General features: G+C 41.9%; 1 protein-coding gene across 1 annotated transcript in view; it reads right to left on the bottom strand.

The window, feature by feature from the left end:
• LOC126356065 (large neutral amino acids transporter small subunit 1) overlaps window positions 1–21675 on the bottom strand; it is a 341790-nt gene that overhangs the window by 66393 nt on the left and 253722 nt on the right. The window contains exon 3 of the mRNA XM_050006764.1: window positions 6777–6902. Coding sequence (XP_049862721.1) covers window positions 6777–6902 — 126 coding nt within the window. The remainder of the gene's footprint in view (window positions 1–6776; window positions 6903–21675) is intronic.

Genomic DNA, 21675 nt, shown 5'->3' with positions numbered 1-21675 from the left:
TACAAGTACAACGACACATATAACTTTAATTTCGAGACATGAATATTAAGTGCAGTACAGTGCAAATTATTTAGACACAGACACATACAAAAGCATACATTCATGTTTGTTTTGTACACTTTAACGGCACTACATAATCTAATTTTCCATTTATTGTCGTCGACACACTATGCTCTGTTATGGCAAGCAGTGAAGTTAGAGTTACCGTCAACGACGACTTCTTTAGAAATGGAGGACAAGCTCAGATTGGACAAGGATGTGGAAGTAAATCAGACGTGTCCTTTTCGAAATCTGAGACCACAGGTAAGATGAATCTGAATGGCTATACGAGGATTTCAACTCCAGTAATCGCAAATGTGATCCCAGTGCTTCAATCACAGCACCACCTCTCTCAGTATAGTTTCTGTCATCTAGACAAGTTACCAAATGGGGAATGGAGGAGGAGGAGGAGGAGGAGGAGGAGGAGGAAGAAGAAGAGACAGAAGTAGCAGAGAAGCCTAGAGAATTAATAACAATAATAATATACTGCAAGAAGGAAGACTAGAGAGATGTGGCACTATTGGCGTCAATATGGAAGTCGTTTGATGGGATCTTTAGAATAGAAACCCGAATGACAATCATCTCGTAAACTTCTAAACTGCGAAGTGATCCACCACGTTTACTACGAAACTTAATTTGAACTTAGCTATCGCAACTGTCGAGGGCAGCAAAACGTTGGTAGCCATATGTGACAAAATCTTTACTGTCACGCTTTTGTATGAATCAGCTGCACAACGATTGGAATTCACGATATCCAGTTTTATGGCGCTATACGATAAGTTTATTGATTCGAAAAAAAGCGTTTGGGACCTGAAGACCACAAAATGAAGTGCCGAAACTGGCTGCTTTCAGGATGAAATAAAATATCTTAAAATGTACCGCTGTTGGTAAAGTTTATTGAATTGAAAAGTACGTACCAGCCGATGTTCGCTGGTCGCAATGGACCAACAGAAAAATCTTTTTTGTTGACTGTGACTATTTTATTGTTACATTTTGAGCCGAACTACGTCTTTCGATTGAACGCTGTTATAGTCACGTGTTCGCATGATATTGTGTGTCCATACTAAATTTACATTCATTGCTTTTCGCGTTTTTGTAGCAAAGGTATAACGCGCGCCTAAATGCTTCCAATTTAATTCCTCTACAAAAGTTGACATCGCCGCTCATGTTTAGGACAATCAAACCAGGGCATAAACTGAAGTAGGAAGATCGAATGGCTCTGAGCACTATGGGACTTAACTTCTGAGGTCATCAGTCCCCCAGAACTTAGAACTACTTAAACGTCACTAACCTAAGGACATCACACACATCCATGCCCGAGGCAGGATTCGAACCTGCGACTGTAGCAGTCGCGCGTTTCCGAACTGAAGCGTCTAGCACCGCTTGCCCACCGCGGCCGGCTAAGTAGGAAGAAAAATAAATATTAGGAAATTACATTTTTTTAACTTGTAAAGGTCGAGTAAAAAAATCCAAGATAGATCAATGTCTTCAAAAAGGTGTGCAACAAAGCTTCCTCGAAATGACTAAAATTTTAGAATAACCGCTCTCTTAGAAAACAGATTCTTTCTCCTATTAACCTCATTTAAAACATCGCATTTCGTGGCTCACAAAGTATCTGTGATATTTCTTCCCTATACGACTAAATGTCAACATCAAGGATACATTTTGTTCTCAGTTTTCTTGTAACAGCCAAATTCTTCAATAAGCTCGCTATGAAGTGAGTCAATGCATACAAATTCCTTTTTAGAGCGCACGGTCGTCTTTCTACACGTTGGACATCTTTCACGTGCGTAGTCAGACATGATTCTTCAGACTCTGTATAAAACGGCGTAGCACTTCACTGCAACGAGGTGATTATGCCAAATCAGTTGTTTAAGTAAGAATTCTCTCTACAAATATCACGCCCTGTGCACGCACAGTGGAAACCGAATGTCCAGTCTGACACGAATTCGACAAGAATTATTGTAGCAATTAACGTGTTCATAATCCGTTGAATGAATTCATGCTTAAACACTGGTTCGACAATGTTCTCGTTTGAATTCCCTCTTATACAAATGACTAAAAATTCTGTCCCTTTATGCACTTGGAAGACAGAGGTTTGGCGTTAAAACAGAAACACCAAAAACACACAACACTACCATGTCTAATACGGTGTAGAAAACCCGTTGGCATTCAAAACAGTTTCCAGTCGTCTCGCAAAGGGTAAGTACAGGTCCTGTATGGTGTTCAAGGGGCTTTTGTACAATTCTTCCTGCAAAATAGTGACAAATTCAAGTAACGGTAATGGAGGAGGATAGCGACCACTCACCCTTCTCTCCAAAGAAGACCACGAAGTTTCAATAAAACTGGTGATTGTGGTGGCCAGGGGAGATGTAAAAATGCATCCTCATGCTTACATAACCAGTCCTGGAAGATGCGAGTTGTATGAAGAGGAGCTCTGTCGTCTTTGACCACGGTACCACCACTGGGGAACGAGTATTGTACCATGGGATAGACCTGATGAGCAAAATGGTCACATAATCCTTGGCACTAATGTGACTCTGCACAGTACCTACGACACGGCTGTCCAAATCATTACTGGAATTCCAGGATGACGCAAACTGCCACTAGAGTGAAACAGATTCGACCAGATGACATTCTTCCATTGCTCCATTGACCAGGTTTATGGCTCCGGCACCAAATTTTCCCGTTACGCACATTTGCATTACGATGAGCGGTTCTGGAAGCCAGCTCGTCTGCAACTCCTTGCTTATGGAGATCCCTTCATGTTTTGGTGTTGACAGGGTTCGCAAGTGTGACACTTCAGTTCTGCACTGCAGTCCCCATATTTTCCCGACAATGATCGTCTCTCACGATCATTCAGCACACACTTTCTTCTGTGTTGCGACGTAGAGATTAATTCCGCTTTCCCTGTATGCGGTAGAAATATTCGATACGGTGCCTCTTGAAACACCAACGAAACTTTGGTTACTTTGGTAACGGAAGCACCCTACCATGAGCACAAACAATTTGCCCACGTTCGAATTCACTTAACTCAGACATAATGTGTTCACAACTGCTCAGAACACTGTTTTGACTACGACCAGCACTTGCAACGTCTGAGGGCACTGCAGAGGTACCGTTTGTTGTCAAATAAAACAGAGCAACCTGCAGGCTTGGTCAGCATGTGCATTGATGTTCGAGCATACATTTCTAGCGGTGTTTCAATTTTCGTCCAATCGCTGTACTTAAATAAGGCTGACACGATGAGTGCGTCTTTTTAATAGAAACGATTATGCACTGACGGACTTCATAGTGACACACACACACACACACACACACACACACACACACACACACACACACACACACAATAATATATATACAGGGTGTTACAAAAAGGTACGGCCAAACTTTCAGGAAACATTCCTCACACACAAATAAAGAAAAGATGTTATGTGGACATGTGTCCGGAAACGCGTAATTTCCATGTTAGAGCTCATTTTACTTTCGTCAGTATGTACTGTACTTCCTCGATTCACTGCCAGTTAGCTTAATTGAAGGAAGATAATGTTGACATCGGTGGTTGTGTTGACATGCGACTCGTTGCTCTACAGTACTAGCATCAAGAACATCAGTACTTAGCATCCACAGGTTAGTGTTCATCACGAACGTGGTTTTGCAGTCAGTGCAACGTTTACAAATGCGGAGTTGGCAGATGCCCATTTGATGTATGGATTAGCACGGGGCAATAGCCGTGGCGCGGTACGTTTGTATCGAGACATTTCCAGAACGAAGGTGTCCCGACAGGAAGACGTTCGAAGCAATTAATCGGCATCTTACGGAGCACGGAACATTCCAGCCTATGACTCGCGATTGAAGACCTAGAAGGACGAAGACACCTGCAATGGACGAGGCAATTCTTCGTGCAGTTGACGATAACCCTAATGTCAGCGTCAGAGAAGTATGCTTCTCAACAATGGATTTGGTGACCAATGGATTGGTAGAGGCGGACCAAGTCCATGGCCTTCACGCTCTCCTGACCTCAACCCTCTTGACTTTCATTTATGGGGGCATTTGAAAGCTCTTGTCTACGCAACCCCGGCACCAAATGTAGAGACTCTTCGTGCTCGTATTGTGGACTACTGTGATACAATACGCCATTCTCCAGGGCTGCATCAGCATATCAGGGATTCTATGCGACGGAGGGTGGATTCATGTATCCTCGACAACGGAGGACATTTTGAACATTTCCTGTAACGAAGTGTTTGAAGTCACGCTGGTACGTTCTGTTGCTGTGTGTTTCCAATCCATTATTAATGTGATTTGAAGAGAAGTAATAAAATGAGCTCTAACATGGAAAGTAAGCGTTTCCGGACACATGTCCACATAACATATTTTCTTTCTTTGTGTGTGAGGAATGTTTCCTGAAAGTTTGGCCGTACCTTTTTGTAACGCCCTGTATATTCAGGTGCGAGTAGGACCCAGGCGCTGAGCGTTCCGTACAAACTTAATTATGTACATAGAGAGTTCATACAGTCTAGGAATCGACACACACTAACATCTCTGCATGTTATCGACTTTGATAGTGGCACGACATCGATTCCGTGGATTCCAAGACTTTCGAGACTGTTTTAATATCATGTTTGACGTCGGATGACATGACGTCGCATGGCATGACATGGTATGATATAAATACAAATTTACAATTTTCGAATTTTTGTTTTGGTTGTACTCTGAAACCTTGCTTCTTATCAAATTTCATGATTCTAGGCCAATGGAAAGTAATCTATAGGTTTTGACGAGTATCAAAATATGTGTCATAAATGGCCTTATTTTATTATGGCTATTTTGAAGCTTACATTTATTACGTGGCCCTGGCACTATAAACCTCAGTGCGTGACATAAATTTCATCTTGATACGTCTATCCGTACTTGAGAAAAAGGGATTTTAACAGTCAGTTAGGCGGGCAGACAGACGGAGAGGCAAAGAAACTATCCTATAAGGGTTTCGTTTTTACCTATTGAGGTATGGAATTTTAAAAACTAATGTCTTTTACTCACACTGGTGCAGTACAAAGTTTTGGATACCTGTACTGTAGTAATGATATTTGCCCTACGGTAACTTACATTACTTTTCTCACAGTTGTACTTCACTCTCCATCTGAATAGCACAAGTTTAGGCATTATGGTATCAGGAGCCGCAGCTGTTGCCACCATTTTAAGTACTCTCTGCCATGACACCCTTCACGCTCACATGCAGTTTGAGGCATGACATACATAAGTAATGTACCTACGATTTATTAACAGGCTGTAAAGTGGTACACAACCCTACGAGGTTATCATTACTTATAGCTTGTAACTGCACCGTGACACAGCATAGAATATTTTTGAATACGTTCATGTTAACACATTTCCGATTCCATTGTTCATACTACTGTCATCTCTTTTATACTGGGTTGACCATTTCAATCCATAATGGGGAATAATTAGGGAGAGAGAGAAAATACAGCAAAATATTTTAGATAAAAGTTGTATGTGACAAAAAGGGTCACGTATTGCTGCCAATGGCCGTGACCTTGAACGTGGTTCTGCAAGTGATCTGGAGGTTAAAGTAATTTTTTAAAATGGAAACCCTAATATTTGATTCAAGATTTGAAAAGGCTAGCAAATTTTAGAATACATTATTCAAGGTCGTGGCTAGTTCAGTGAAGGTCAAATACGCAAATATGTTCTTAGTTCTGGTAGGGATTAACTTAGAACAGACGAGAGGTACAAACAACGAAAATACAATTTTACATACAAATTGGAAAGGGCATCCCGAGCAATGAGAGGCGAGGGGACTCACTCACTGACTTGTAAATCCACACAATCTACGTTTTATTTATGTTTGTTCTGTCTTGCAAATGCCACAGTAACATTTATAAGCTGTGATGTATTTATTTTTGCTCTTTCCAAATCCGACGCCACATATAGGGGTTTCCATGAAACAAAACTCAACTTTCGAATGACCTTCGATAAATACCTTTAAATCATGGTTACTGGTAGAGGTACTTGACCCCAAGTCCCCCTTCCAGACATCTAACATTCTATTTTGCTGTAACCCTTCTCTTTTCCGAGCTAATCGCTACCAGAACTAGAAACATATTTGCTTATTTGACCTTCATTGAACTAACTATTATCTTGAATAATGTATTATTTTATAAGTAAAATGTTTAGCTTCTTTCAAACTTTTAATCAAATATCAGGGTTCTCACTTTAAAATATTATTTTAACCTCCAAATCACTTCAAAAATCACGTTCAATGCCACGGCTGTTGGTAGCAATGCGCGGCCCTCTTTGCCACTTAACAGCTTTTATCTAAAACATTTTGTTGTATCTCAGCTCTATCCCGACTTATCCCCCATTATGGATTAAAATGGTCCACTCTGTATAACTAATGTGCTTATGATTTAGTAACAGGCTGTAAAGCAGTACAAAACCGTATAAAGTTCTGGTTGCTTACAGTTCCACCGTGATATGGTGTAGAATATATATTAGTACATTCATGTCAACACATTCCCGTGTCTATTGGTTATACTACTGATAGGTTGTATCACGTGTTTGTAGATGCTCGAAAGTGGCGTATCGCCGTAATTGCAATATTATAAAAACTTCTACAGCCTGAAGTGGAGATCGACGTCCTTCCGACAGTCCATACAGGCTGCGAACCATGTTGCAAGAGGTTACTGTGGCTGTTCATTAGAGAGGGTACTCACCTAGGCAGAGCTGGTAGCCGCCGGCTGCTATGATGACGAACAGCGCCAGAAGCTTGGCGTACGTGAACACGTCCTGCACGCGCGTCGCCCACTTCACGTCCCAGCAGTTGACGAACGTCAGCACCACTGAAACACGAGAAACACAAACCCACTGCCATCAGGTACGGAAACAGGGCACAGTAATTATCAGTCTGTTAAATATAGTGAAATGCTTTGGGACACACCGCGTTGACGATCAACAGCCGTATTCAACTAAGAATGAACTCGCGAACTGCAATTATACAGAATGGCGCAGTTATAAGTAACCCGCTTCCCCTTTGAATGCGAATGCAGTCTTCGAACTTCTGAAATAAAGGGAACAGTTACAACAATGAACAGTTTCACGCAATAATTGATTGTTGTCATTCTTCTGTCAGAATTTCAGTTTATTTTATCAGTGAAGTTAGACGTTTCTCATTGCCCTCTGCAAACTGACGTTCTCGATAGACGAAAGAATTGAAATTATGGAAGCATATGTAAAACAGGTTCTATACAGGAAACTCGCGAAATTTTAGGGGTCAAGTATTCGGACAGAGAACTACCAGCAACAAGAGAAATACAGCGTCTGCATAAAAACTGGAGCACCTACGGCAATGTGGAAAACTAAAAACGACAAACAATTCCTTCAGTTCGCATAGCAGATGTTATTACAGACTTTCGCCGAAGGATTTTTCAGAGCCCATACAAGTTTACATGCAATTACAATGAAATGAATACCCATGGCTGCATACAGGCGTTGATATAACTCAACGGGGCAGTTGAAAATGTGTGTCCCGACGGGACTCGAACCCGGAATCTCCTGCTTACATGGCAGACGCTCTATCCAACTTTTTTTTATAAAGGAACCACTTTTTTTCTCCTCATTTTGTTCGATGTTTTTCCATTGCATTTGTTCGGTGCAGGTGTTCCAGGACACCCGTTCAAGTTCAGTGTTGAGCCATTGACTCGATTTTTTATTACAGAGGGCAGCTAATTCTCTGACCGAACACGCTGAGCTACCGTGCTGACGTCCATCTGAGCCACCGAGGATGGTGCGACTGCATGGGCTTATCTCTGGCACGCAGGTGAGACCCACATTCGCAACTTATTGTCCCGCACTATATTCAAAGTGCCGCTGCCCATTATACTCATTACTCGCGGCTTTACTGCCGATTCCCGTAAAAGTTCGGGCACTGTTTGTGCATCTGCACAGAAGAATATGAGCCTTATATATATGTATAAGAAGATGGTATCTGTTCTGTCGGAAATGTCCGAAAGAACATATACCATCTTATATACATATAAAGTTTACATGTAAATTGGTCCAATAGGCGCATGTAAGGAGGAGGACTTAGTGGATATTGAAGAGTCTTAATTTGAAGCCATGTCGTGTGGCGGTTGTGCAGCAATTACAGGAGGAAGATAGTCGGAAACGTATAGATCACTGGACATGGTTTTTGAATAACCTCAACGATGGTTTGTTAGACCCTTCCCATTACAGCAAGAGTGAAGAAGCAAGATTTCATCTTTCCGGTCATGTGAATTTACAGAACACGGGGTACTGGGCAACGGAGAACCCTAATATTATGTGCCAGAAACCATGATGGGGAAAAAAAAAAATCTGCGGTGTAACAGGAACGCGCGTCATTGGGCCTATAATTTTTGACACTACCCTCAACACGGTTGCATATATGGCAATTTTTGATACATTCTGTGTTCAATGCACTGAATATGAAAGACAATACTGCTTCTTCCAGCAAGAGAGGACAACATACCACACATCATTCGAACTGTCAGCAAACATTTGTGGCCACCACGTTCGCCGCGTCTAACAACATGTGATTATTTCCTGCCGTGGAGTTGCTGCCATTGATATACGAACTTTACGCCGGGTGTATCTGAATATGCTTAGACGTGCTCAGCTGGCTATTGATGTTCAAGAGGCAAACTTTCAACATCTTTCATAAATGTATTTTTCACTGTATTTTCATTGTAAACAAATAGTAAGTCCATTTCAGCTCTTCGTTTCTATAATTTGACAGTATTTCGTTTATAATTACATAGGCTACTTTTATCTGCACCTCCCTGTAGTTCCGAATAAGCTGTAGTATATTTCAGAACAAATGAAGATTTGCGCCGGCCCCTGACTCGAACCCGGGTTTCTCGCTTTCGCGATTGGTCGTCTTAATGCGAGATTTGGACCGTTCCTGGAGGGGTGCTCGGATAGCCGAAGCGGTGAAGGTGACCGCTCGCGATATGCGGGAAATTTGAGTTTGAGTCCCGGTCGGGCACGAATTTCCGTTTGTTCTGAAATATTCTTAAGCTGATGAGGAGCTATAATCGCGGTTTTAAATTGTTAAATATACGGTTTCACTACGTAGGGCAGAGAGTTCTAGTCTTTAGTATACAGTTTGTATCACTTCAATGCGTTCTCAGTTAGTAACAATTTGTGCAAATCATCCTCGAGCTGTTAGCCCAACAATGGACTCCCTCCAGTCAGAGCTCTCAAAAAGAATCGCTTTATTAGAATTAATGGTCACTATAGCTCCTGTTCTAACTAAATTCTATCATAGGAGGGAGATCAAAACAACATAAGAATCTATGGCCAAACATTAACTTTCATGCCTCCTGTGAACTGTCGTAACTGCACTTACGTAAACGTATACTGTTTATGACGTCAGTCTCAAGCCAATTAAATCTTAATTCTCATAGTGAGCAAATATATTGCTGCCCCTTTTATATGCTGTAATGCCCTCAGGTACTTACTGTAAAGAATCTTTATTTAAAGCCAAGGATGTATTGTCCTCCAGATAGCACCTCATTAGCATACAGCATAAAAGCAATGTAAAATTCGTGAATACTCTGTTTTCCAATAAAACTGATGTACGACTTAATCTTGTTTGAACTCTGGACTTTTGCTCCATGTTTGCTCTCTCGAATGGACGTGGAGAGAAAGAGGTTCCGTAATACACTTAACAGTTGGAAATTCTCTTTGTTTCCATTCGTATTCATAATTATCATGATCCTGTTCTACTAACTGTGAACTATTTATACGTTTCCAGTTAATTAGGCCGTTGGAACTGGGTGGCTCGGTGACGCAACGATCGCGCGCGATCATCGCTCTGTCGAATGTACTTTTTCACAAATTGAGCCTGTAGTCTAATTTTACTTTTTTACGAAGTCCGAATCGTATTATTATTATGCGAGCCATTTGTTACATTGTAATTTAATATTAGCACGGTCCTGCATCACCAAGCTTTCCCACTTTCCAGCGATAACTTCAGCGCCTGGCTGTTACGATAATTTGAGCATCTCACGTAACGTAATACTATTCGACGCAGTAGGGGGCTGATTTTCTCACTGATATAAAAGTCTGCGTCTCTTTGCCCCTATTATTATAATACTTCTGCTGTTGTCATTGTGATGTGCCCACCTCTCCAACAGTTAACATTAACAAAAAAAACACTTCATCATTTCATATATTTCATTTTAGAAGGCTATGTTACATTGCTTAACTGTAAAGTTTGCCCAGTGATCTGTGCGTATATGCACAACTTAGAATATGCACTCTGATCACCCTATCGTGTTTTGTCAAAATTCCACTGTTACTCCTTCGGTAACAAAGAAAAAATTCTCTGTAAGACGTCTTGTAGTCCTTAAATAACAAACCCATCATTGTAGATGACGTATTCTTTCTGTTGTTAACATATTCTGCCACCTAGACGTACTCTTTGCTTACATTGGATAATAGTGCTCCGGCCGATGTGGCCGAGCGGTTCTAGGCGCTATAGTCTGGAAGCGCGCGACCGATACGGTCGCAGATTCAAATCCTGCCTAGGGCATGGATGTGTGTGATGTTCTTAGGTTAGTTTAGGTTTAAGTAGTTGTAAGTTCTAGGGAACTGATGACCTCAGAAGTCAAGTCTCATAGTGCTCAGAGCCATTTTTGATAGTAGTCCAAGGTCGGCATGGTTATGAGCTGATTTGACACGGTTAAGGTGTGGCCGTATACTGTTCCTGCTGCCACCCCGTTCCCGCATGACGGAATGTGTGTACCCTAACTGTCTGCCCGTAGTGTTACGCATGTGAAATTGAGGGTCTAACTAAACAGGAAATAAATTTTAAATTTTGCTTCTCACGCTTAAATACGTGGTGGAAAATTATGATTACTGTTATTTAGCTGTAATAATGAAATGCTACGCGAAACTAGAATGTGATCGTACTGTGTCTGATTCATAAATTGTTATCAAGAACATTTTATTTCGAATGATATGCTAAACAGAAAAAACATTTCATAATGTGTGTTAATAAATGTCTTTGATAAAGTAGGTCCACTCCAAGCCAAAGTTCCTTGTGATTTCGGCTTCTGGGATTTGAATAAGATCACTGAAAATGACTGACCGTGTCGACTATCAGGAAAATCATCGAACTACTTTAACCTTAAGTCGGAAACAGCAGATTACTTTTTCCGATATACATTGGGTACGTTAAATGTCGGTGAAGCCGACTCAGAACTGTCTCACAAAAACCTCGCCTTTAACATATGCCACTTGGCTCACAATATTTTTGAAATTAAGTTGTGGATGGCATCGCATAAATAATGCACATGACTTTGAACAACACTTTGCTTTCGTTTTAGATTTACAACATACGCTTACATTAATTCAGCAATGAACAGCAATCGGAACCAGAATAAAATTAAGAAGAGAGTAGTCACAAGCGAAAGTTTTATAAATATTTGCGAACTGTGTAACTAGTTAAGTTAAGGGGTGGCCTGATGCCTTTCGGCCACCACCTCGTTACCGCCCTCCCCCTCCCTTCCCATCTCGCCCCTTCCGCGGGACGGAATGTGTGTGTGGTGTGCCCCAGCTATCTACATGTTGGGGTTTTCAAGTAAAAGTGAGCGAAAGTTTTCTAAATGTTTGCGAATCGTGTGATTGGGGGCGAGACTTGGGTACCAGCCCGGTATTCACCTACTGGAATGTGGGAAACCGCCTAAAAACCACATCCAGGATTGTCGGTACACCGACCCTCATCGTCAGTCCGCTGGGCAGATTCGATCATGGGCCGTGACAACTCCCCGTCTTGAAGCGGTAGTTTAACGCGCGCGGCTACCCGGGCGGGTAGTTGAGATCTTTGCTTGTTGGGAAATAGTGATAACTTTGATTAGTGGGTAATCTTTACATTGTAAACAAAAATATTAAATATAAAGCACATGTCCAAAGCTACAACTGACTTGGAGAATTTGTGAAGTGATTACGTGCCACGGTTTTTTGTGCATTCTCCCAGAAACATGTAAGAAGAAAAAGTGAGGTGAAACGGCGTTCACTAAGGCAAAGGTAGGTGCACACAAGTCATCCAATTTATATATAAGCAACTGTAACATATCAGCATGTTTTTTATCATTTAGAAAAGTCATAAACACTGCAGATAAAGGAAGGCTAGCTGTGCAAATATTCGTATGCGGTGCAGGTGAAGACGAAATGTTACTGGACACTATGATACTGTGTTCAAGGAAGTGTGGCCATCTGAAAACGGGCTTTATAGCCCGAAAGCGGTCATGACAGCAAAATAAAGATTTTTAAGCGTTCGTTGCAGGTTGCGTTCTCTATAAACTATTCTTAATTGAATAACAGCAGTGTAGATCAAGTCCAGCATGGGAAAAATAACATTCCCGATAGTGTTCTTAAACATGTTTCATTCAGAACTATACTATCCTAGTCTTACTTAGACCCTCTATTTCCAGTTTTGGGCACTTTTTAAGCTGCCTCGTACAACTAAAAGACGTACAACTGGCAGACACAGACCCAAAAGTGTCGTTCTCACGGCCGGGACTAGAACTCGCGACCCCCACTTCGAGAGTTGTTCTATAGTCTCGAGACCTATGATTTTGGTCGATGAGGCCCACTGACTACGTTTATTAAGTTCATTAAATTCCCTTGATACCGCAGGTGCACAAGAACAGTGGTTCCTGGAGTTTCCGGACAGAAGATAATGCAGATCGTCAAAGGTATGGCTACGAAACGTAAGATGTTTATCACTAAGAGTACATTTTGATTCCACCAGAGATCGCAGTAAACTGCGATTTACGTTGGTGGCTCAAAATAATGTGGTTGTCTGAAGAAATTTGCACGTAAGCTACGTTGCGGCGGCATTCTCGTCTATTTTCGGATCACATGTTAACACGCAGAAGAGTCGTAATGGCGAAAACACGTTTTCCGCTATGAATGTAAGCGCAGGAACGGACTGCCGTCTGCGCACAGAGTTACGAGAGTTGCGAGCGTACAAATATTGTTTTGAGGTTGCTGTTTGTCGAGCTGTAAAACTAACATCTGTTTCAGTAGTTTGAGAAAGCTAACAGCTGGAAAGGCAGAGTGCTTACAGCGACACCTGGTACGTCAAAGGGACTGCGCAGATAAAGGGGCTCTTTTGTGAAACTACCATGAGAAATACGACAGAAACAATCCTGACACGTAGTAGAATGGCATTTTTCGTAAACCATGGAAAAACTATCCAACAGAAATTTATAGGGAGTGGCTGATATGGGTCAGTTGCTGCATTTTTAAACATAGGATTAGGAAATATTTTTTGCTGTTTTATGTTCGTAACTGAGACCACATTTTATGGTGTACACGTTTTCTTCTGAGCAATAATTGCTCTGATATTCTAAAAGTAACTTGGTAGTCAGTTCACAAATGGAAGAAAAGTATCACTGCGAAATTGGGTCACCATAGTTAAAATATGCTGTTTCCTATTACTATGCTTCAAACTGATAACATGAAAATTACATTGTTTAGCATCTAGAACCCAATCTCCCCTTCGAAAAAAGTCTATGACTCCCTGTGCAGTTACCCGGGTGATTATTTGCTTGAAAACCTTGTAGACCTAGAGTTTTTTGTAGCCACAGTTTCTATAGCGTGACCTGGTCCATGCTTCACAGTGATAGCTCGTACCTCTTTTTAGTAGAGGGAAATTATTGGGTGGTAATGTTGGTTTCTCTGTCTTATCCAATAGTGAAGGCGGCAGGAAACCTGACTAAACAATGCAATCCGTCCACACTCCCGACAAAGTTAGTCAAAAGATTTTGCAACATCTGACCACAGTGCAGAAGAACGAGTAGTTAACAGTTTCGCGAATTTGTACGAAATTCTGTCCTCCGTCTGGGGTAGAGAAGCAATGTATTGAATAAATGATTTAATTAAACCGGAAATAGCTGTCATTTGCAGGGGAAAACACACACACACACACACACACACACACACACACACACACACACACACACACACACACACACAGTAGTTCCTACCCCTTCAAACGCACAATGAAAACTCGCTCGAGACATTCAAAATTTGTGCCCCACTGGACAAAAAATGATGACCAAGTTGGGGGCGATAAAAAACACAGCGTCCCTCCGTGAGTAACCCGACCTGAGTTTACTACAAACGTAGGTTTTTTTACTTGAAAACTTGTGATACCAGATAAGGATGAAGTGCAAATTTCTTGTCGAGCACGTGGAGAATCTCGATGCACGTTCCGCAACTGTAGTATCGGTTTTTAATAACATGCCAGCGGTTGTTGCAGTTTTCTTTTTACTTTAAAAACCAACTCCTGTTTCGACTCCCAGGACAGTTATCCAGTGGCACATTTCAGGTGTTTTTTCGACTGCTTTGCAAGTGACCAGTTGTCAAACCATAAAAAGGTATAAAAGCAGGCCGACCTGTAGAAATCCACTTTCAAAATTAATGGTATTTCATGAGAGCAATCAAAACAAAATTGTAAACAAACTTCGTGTTATAATTTTTAGACCTAAAACAGAACGAACGTTGTATAACACTTACGGGTATAAATTGAAAACCACAGAAGATGATACATTGTTATCAAAACAGGTTTGGGTAACAGCAAAAAGAAAATTGAGTTTAAAAATCCCAAAAGTAAGTAACATGTTAATTGTAGGCAAAAACTTAGTTTTACGAACTGAATGCCATTCAATGTAACAAAACTTAAGAGATTAACAACAGAGATAATTGCCTCAGTAACGAACTTGCTAGCATTGTCCGCAATCCCAAGTTGGCTTCAACACCAGAGTACATTACTGCACATAGTTCCAAAGGGAGGTGGTATTCGTTGCTATCCTGTGATCTCCTAACTGAATTAGCCAGCTAGTTATAGTAGAACTTTCAGTTTAAATCTGTTGCGAAACCATCGTGGCACTTAGTATTTTTCACACATACAGACTAGTGTGATAAAAAATTCCTAGACTCTATTAGAATGAATTGTGGGTTTTGGATTTCTCTTTTCTCTAAGAGCTGTTTATGCTCACCTGAAGGGTTTTCGTAGTTCGCACGACACTTAAGTATGAGTAACATAGCATATTAACTAATCGATGGAAATAATGGAAGTACAGGATAATGTTGCCAGAGGTCTCCTAGTTGTCCAAAAAAGTTGGACGGGAGGTAAGAGTGACTATAGCGCCAAATGGAGCTGTCCCCGCAACACGAACGGGGAAAGACAGTGTGTTTCAATCAGTGAGCAGTCACGGTGCACAGTGGTAGTGTTCGTCATAACAACAAGGTCCGTAGGCAACAATCAGATGACTTCAAAGAGTGAGAATCATCGGGAAACGAGTTTGGCACAAGAGTTTGATGTGGAGGTCACCCACATTCACAATAGTAGCGCATGACTGCTACATTGTGCAATAGGCAAAAGGAGTCCCGCGTCAAACAGCGAGTGTAATTGTAGTCACATTTCATAGGAATGCAAGCCACGCAATTTCATGCTCCTTAGTGGCACGTTGACTGCTTGGGGAAACGGGGCACGGGTGGTCTCTTTGCCAGGCGATCAGTACATTGTGTTACACCCAAACATTGGCACTGTTGCGATGGTGCGAAGAGCATAGGGACTAGATCAACGAGGAGCGGATAGCGTGCTCTTCTCGGATGACAGCGGACACAGTCTGAGCAGCAGTTCTAGACATACCCTCGTATGGCGAGAGATAAAAACACGTAAAGCATCCACGAACATTGTCGAACATGATCGGATTTGGATTGTTTGGGGGAAGAGACCAAACATAGAGGTCATCGGTCTCATCGGATTAGGGAAGGATGGGGAAGGAAGTCAGCCATGCCCTTTCAAAGCAACCATCCCAGCATTTGCCTGGAGTGATTTAGGGAAATCACGGGAAACCTAAATCAGGATGGCTGGACGCGGGATTGAACCGTCGTCCTCCCGAATGAGAGTCCAGTGTGCTACCACTGCGCCACCTCGCTCAGTGAACATGATCGTTTAGATGGTCCAGGTATTATGATATGAGGAGGTATAATGTTGAATGAGCGTGCCGATCTCCAAATCTTTGAACACAATACACCCATTGGTCCATGTTGTTGTGGCAGTGTACTCCTTCCCGACGTGCGTCTTCTCAGGAGTGCATTTGGCTCAGACTATTTTTATAGATGACAGTACGCGACCACATCGAACTATGCGGATGGAGCAATTCTTGGAACGAAAGGAAATTTGGCGAATGGACTGGTCTGCCCATCCTCCCAACTTAAATCCGTTTGAGTACGTATGGGATGCGGTGGAGAGATGTATTGTCTATATGCACCAACCAGCATGCAGCAGCTGTCAGCCCCTCTGGTGGGGGGAATGGAACGCCCCCCATTCAGTGTAAGTCTTGTCTTTGAATAAAAGTCTCATTTATATTCGTCTCATTCCGTATTTCTCTCAGTTAGCTTCCATACTATTCTGTAGCAGTTCTTTCTAAGTTTCATCGAGCTACATGAGTTGGCAGTGACACGTCATACCAAAGCTACTGTCGTCCTTACGTTTTGCAAACCAGTGCATACCTATGTGTGTGACAGTTTTTTCTGTTCTCCTTTGGCACCAAATTCAGGTTGTGTAGTGAGTAAGAGCACTCTGATTACGTGGTTTCCTGAGATGTATTTCGAATTTGTTCTATTTTTAGTTTTTACTTCGAGCGTACTTACCGTTGTTCTCTTACTCGCTATAAATTTAATGGTGGTTGTATTCTAAGTTATGCTCACCTAAGGATAAAGAAGATGCAATGTTCGAACTTACATTTCGATATTACTTTTGATATTTATTACCGATAGTGAAAGTCGCTGCATGCTTGTAAGTAGTCAAGTATCTATTTCTCTCTTATGCAAAAATGGTTCAAATGGCTCTGAGCACTATGGGACTTAACATCTGAGGTCATCAGTCCCCTAGAACTTAGAACTACTTAAACCTAACTAACCTAAGGACATCACACACATCCATGCCCGTGGCAGGATTCGAACCTGCGAACGTAGCGGTCGCTCGGTTCCAGACTGAAACGGCTAGAAACGCTCAGCCACACCGGCCGGCTCTCTTCTGCAGTCGGAATGAATAGCCTAAAGATATTTTATGGCTGTGACTGATTCCTTTGAGACATTGTGAACGAACAATATTTGCTCTCTCGGTGCGTTATCTTGCTGAGAAAATCTATCTCCAGTCTTTACCCCACCACTGAAAGTTTTTGTGCTTTTCTTGGCAATTTTCCTACAGGAACTGTGAGCGATGGATGTTCTGCAAGAGACTTTTAATCTGAATGCCATACATGCTTAATAACAGGAATTGTTGTCCAATTACGGAGCAGAGCCTCCCAAGCAAGCTGGATACGTAATAAAAACTAACTGTTGAATATAACTCCGCATAGTGGGGCACAATTACCTGACGTACCGATGCTTAACCAAAAACGTATATCACTGTTTACTTCGCAGTTTACCAACCCCAGCATGAGGTGAAAGGTTTTTTTCGCCCAAACCTCTGTAGAACACGATAGTTACTAGTTCTGATAGTATTTCTCAAACCAAAGTCCCGCTACATTTATTTCTGCAAAGATTCCGCTCGATTTTCTTGCTGTCCGTTCAGAATTGAGAGAAATGGTTGCATTTAACTTGTCAGGCGGCTGATGGCCTGATTCTGATGCACTTTTTATGATGTGGTCGTAGCGTTTCTTCCAGGTGTTCCAGGTGCAGATCTTCTTATCTGAAGAAGGCGTCACACGGAGTCACAGAAGACTATACCTCTAAATACTTGAGCTGCTCTGCTACGACCGGAATATTCCCAGCAAGGTCTCATGCTTATCTGGCATTCTGGAAGAGGTTCAGTAACTGCTTCATGTAGACATCATCTTATAAAGATACAAGGACCGAAATATGGTAATTTCCAGATATTGCTAAGGGAGATCGCAATGACCAAGGATTAGAAGTCGAAAGGACCGAATAAAAGTACCAATACCAATGTTATCTTTTGGCGACCGTGGACTCCTCCAGAGTGTGATGGTATGTGGAATGTGTCTGCCCGCTTTCATGCTTAATGTCGCGTCCACCAGTTTCACAAAAGCTAATGCGACTTCTTTTAACAATAGGTCTGACGTCAGTGACACGGCATAAAGTATGACCAAACCCTAGGCCAGACAGTGACAGCGTTTTAAACAATGCGTAGTGACTTAACAGGCAACACGACGTCGAGAGCCGGTATCTCCCGTAAATAAGGAAAACACGGGACCGCCGAGATTTCCTGGATCCCCACCGCCTTCTGCTTCCTGTGACGCGGAAGCACGAGGCTGGTTGCCTAATCCACAGGGGCGCTGCGGCACTATTCAGTCGGCCGGGTGCTATATATCGCACGCCAATTTGCGGCCTTCGTGGCAAACGGAGCGGAGTAAATGTCGCTCCTGAGATTATATTGCATTCCTGATTTTTTAGGGTCACAATTTCGCAGTATTTAATTGAGAAGGTGTTCTTCAGGCTTATATGCGAGATAAGGCCGATTCTTACCGGACCGGCTGGTGGCTTTATTGTCAGGTGGTGGTGGTGGTGGTGGTGGTGGTGGTGGTGTGTTCACACTAGACAGGTCGTGAAGCCAACGTAACTTCGTTTAGCCCATTACCGAACGGTGAGAGTGAGATTATGAGATCCATTATACAAAAAGTAGGGATATAATTCAAGAATGATGGAACCAGAAATAGCAAAATGTCTTAATGGAAACTTCATAAAAGATGTTCTTGGCAAAAGATGAACTGCTAACCAGTGAAACAATAGGACTCTTGCCCAGACATTTCAAAATAGTCGTTTATTCGCCAGAGAAAGTAAACAAAGGAACACATCTAATAGTATTTAGAGTATGAAGAGTATGAAGATACGTGTCGATGACAGTGTCTCCAAAACATCAACGTCAGAAACTTCGTGCTGAGAAATCGCCAGAATGACGACCCGTGTGGTTCATGGCCTGTGTGAATTCAGCCATTTAAAATGCTTTGTGGAGTGTCTGAATCGACTTTTACACGCTGGTGCGTGACACAAGCCCACGTCGAGCAGTCGATCTTCACCAAACAGTCGCTCTGGTAGGATGGGCTTAACGTTATGAAGCAGGACGCTCCTACGAACAGGGGCTCTATAGACGCTGCCAAAGCACCAGTGGTAAGGATATCTGCAGAACAGAGCCCGTGCGTTACCGGTGCCAGCGTGGAAGTAATGTCTCCTTTAATGTCGCCAGCACCCACCATCGCGAGGTGAGAGGGGAGAAAAGGGAGGGATCCATTAGCAGCAGCTGCTGAGGGCGCTCTATCTCCGTGGCTGGTGCCCAACCAGCCTCGCCCACAAAGAGCCGGCCCGGCTGCCACAATGGCACCCTCCCTCTTTCTGCTGCTCCACTTCTTCCCGTCTACCTGCCTCAACACTTAAAAATTTCTAAATGGGACTGTTCACAAATGGGAAAACCAACATTCAATTTCTTTTGGTATATTTAATGCTTGGGTTCTGACTTCTAATTGTCCCATGTCAACAGATTACGTCTGTGTATGACTAATACACCTGTTTTTTTTTTAGAAAAAATGTTGATACTTTGTAAGAGTACTGTAATATCGCTGACCACCTCGGAATCGATAGTTGCTCGTTCTGAGAGTTCGGGGAGTGATTACTGTTCGTCAGCGCGATATCTTTAATCTCTTCACTTCCCGCGTCTCGTATACGACACACGAATCTGGTAACATTTGCCTGCGTACATAACCCATGTAACGCCAAAGATACATATGCCAATAGTTTTTCTCACCTTCTGCGATGCATCATGATCTGCCACAGAAAGTTTCAGCGCAATGATTACCAGTTATTGAAGTAGTTATCGTTTTCCTAACGTACGCAGTGGAAGAACCGCAAAACGATATCGAGATTCTGTAAGTGGGCGTTTTTATTCATTTATTCACGTCCTAACTATTTGGAACCGATGTTGTTTTATTATCAACAGACTCTTAATGGAATATTACCCCCCTTGTAGCATCAAGATAACATTTTTCAGTATTTTGCTGCACGAGTTTCACGTGTATCTCGTAAAAACGTTTTTCCCGCTTGTACATATTCAGCAGTAATTTGTGATTAAGTCTTGGCAATTTTATGTATTTTGAATAATAATAATAATAGTAATAATAGTTATAATAAAAGTCTAATGACTTGATTGAAGATAAAGTAGTTAAAAATTGTCCTTCGTATCAGAAGATCAGATGCGTTAAGAGTTTAAGAAACCATTCGGCTTTGATAGAAACCTATCAGAACTTGATGAAATGTCAAGCGATGCTGAGGGTGATGCACCTCTGCCCCGCCTATTGACACAGGATGTGTACCTTTGTAGTCTGGCGACGACTCAAACGTGACGGATCCACAACTACTTCTGCACATCGGCGAAGCAATCCTGCTTCACGCCATGCTGAAGTGTTTGAGCCCGAGCCACGTGCACCAGTTTCTGAAGAAGCAGTTTTCGAAGTGAACGACGATCACTCACCCCAGCAGTTCATAAAATACATCACAGCAGAGATTTTTTATTTCAACGTGAACAAACCCGATGCCATTCATACGTACTGTGAAGCCTCTAAACTCAACAGCTGATTAAATAAAGGTATTTTTGCAATCTCTATTTAGATGTCATACCGTCGCTATCTTAGAGTGCACGGAATGTCCTCTTCATGGAAGTATAGCTATTTTTTCCAAGTACAATGATGTAATTAAGTAATTTCTATGTACTGATTCTCTTTTCATGAATCCCTGCAGGATTCGTGGTGTCAATTTCCTGCTGCACTACTTCAGACATTAGTCGAGTCTATGCCACGTCGTGTATAAGCACTTCTGCGTGGTCGCGGGGGCCCTACACGATATTAGGCAGGTGTACCAGTTTCTTTGGATCTTCAGTGTGTGGAGTCAGTATATTACTCAACTCCATTTTTATAATTTGCTCTCCTTGCTTCTCAATGTGTGGTACACGACATCGTTTTTTGGAAAATCTAGCCAATATTTTTTTAAACACTAATATTTTTACTTAACCTTGTTGGTCAATGATTTACTGAAACAGAAATATTATAAGGATAAACATATTTCGCTGCTGGTAGGTCTGAAGTGGTTACGGATAAGTTAACATATACCAGCAGAGGTCACGTATGAACCATCTTGACTGTATGAGTCATCACAAGTCTCGCTTCCAGAACCATTGCTCCTATGAGCTCGTAAACAAAACGCGTAATTATACGTTTAGACGGGTAACCCGTGTTAGGAACCGTTAATATCTGTAGACGGTGAAAATATTTCTACAAACACCGGAGACTTGTAGAGTTTAAATGATAAATGCATTTCGCTAGTAATTTTATTGATACTGGTGGCGTTTATTAGTAGGGGGTGGTGAGAGTAGAGAAGAGGGCATCATAGGATGTGCAGCAGGAAAACGATGAGAATACAAAGAATGAAAATAATAAATTAATTTAAAAATGAAAGAAACTATGAATAAATGGTTAGCACGTTGAAGTAACTACATGTCAGAATTTCGCCGTTACTTTATCACAGCAGTCTACATCTTCTGTC

The sequence above is a fragment of the Schistocerca gregaria genome, chromosome 3 (assembly GCF_023897955.1).
Source record: "Schistocerca gregaria isolate iqSchGreg1 chromosome 3, iqSchGreg1.2, whole genome shotgun sequence".
Classification (NCBI taxonomy): domain Eukaryota; kingdom Metazoa; phylum Arthropoda; class Insecta; order Orthoptera; family Acrididae; genus Schistocerca; species Schistocerca gregaria.
This window is presented reverse-complemented; position numbering and strand designations above follow the sequence as displayed.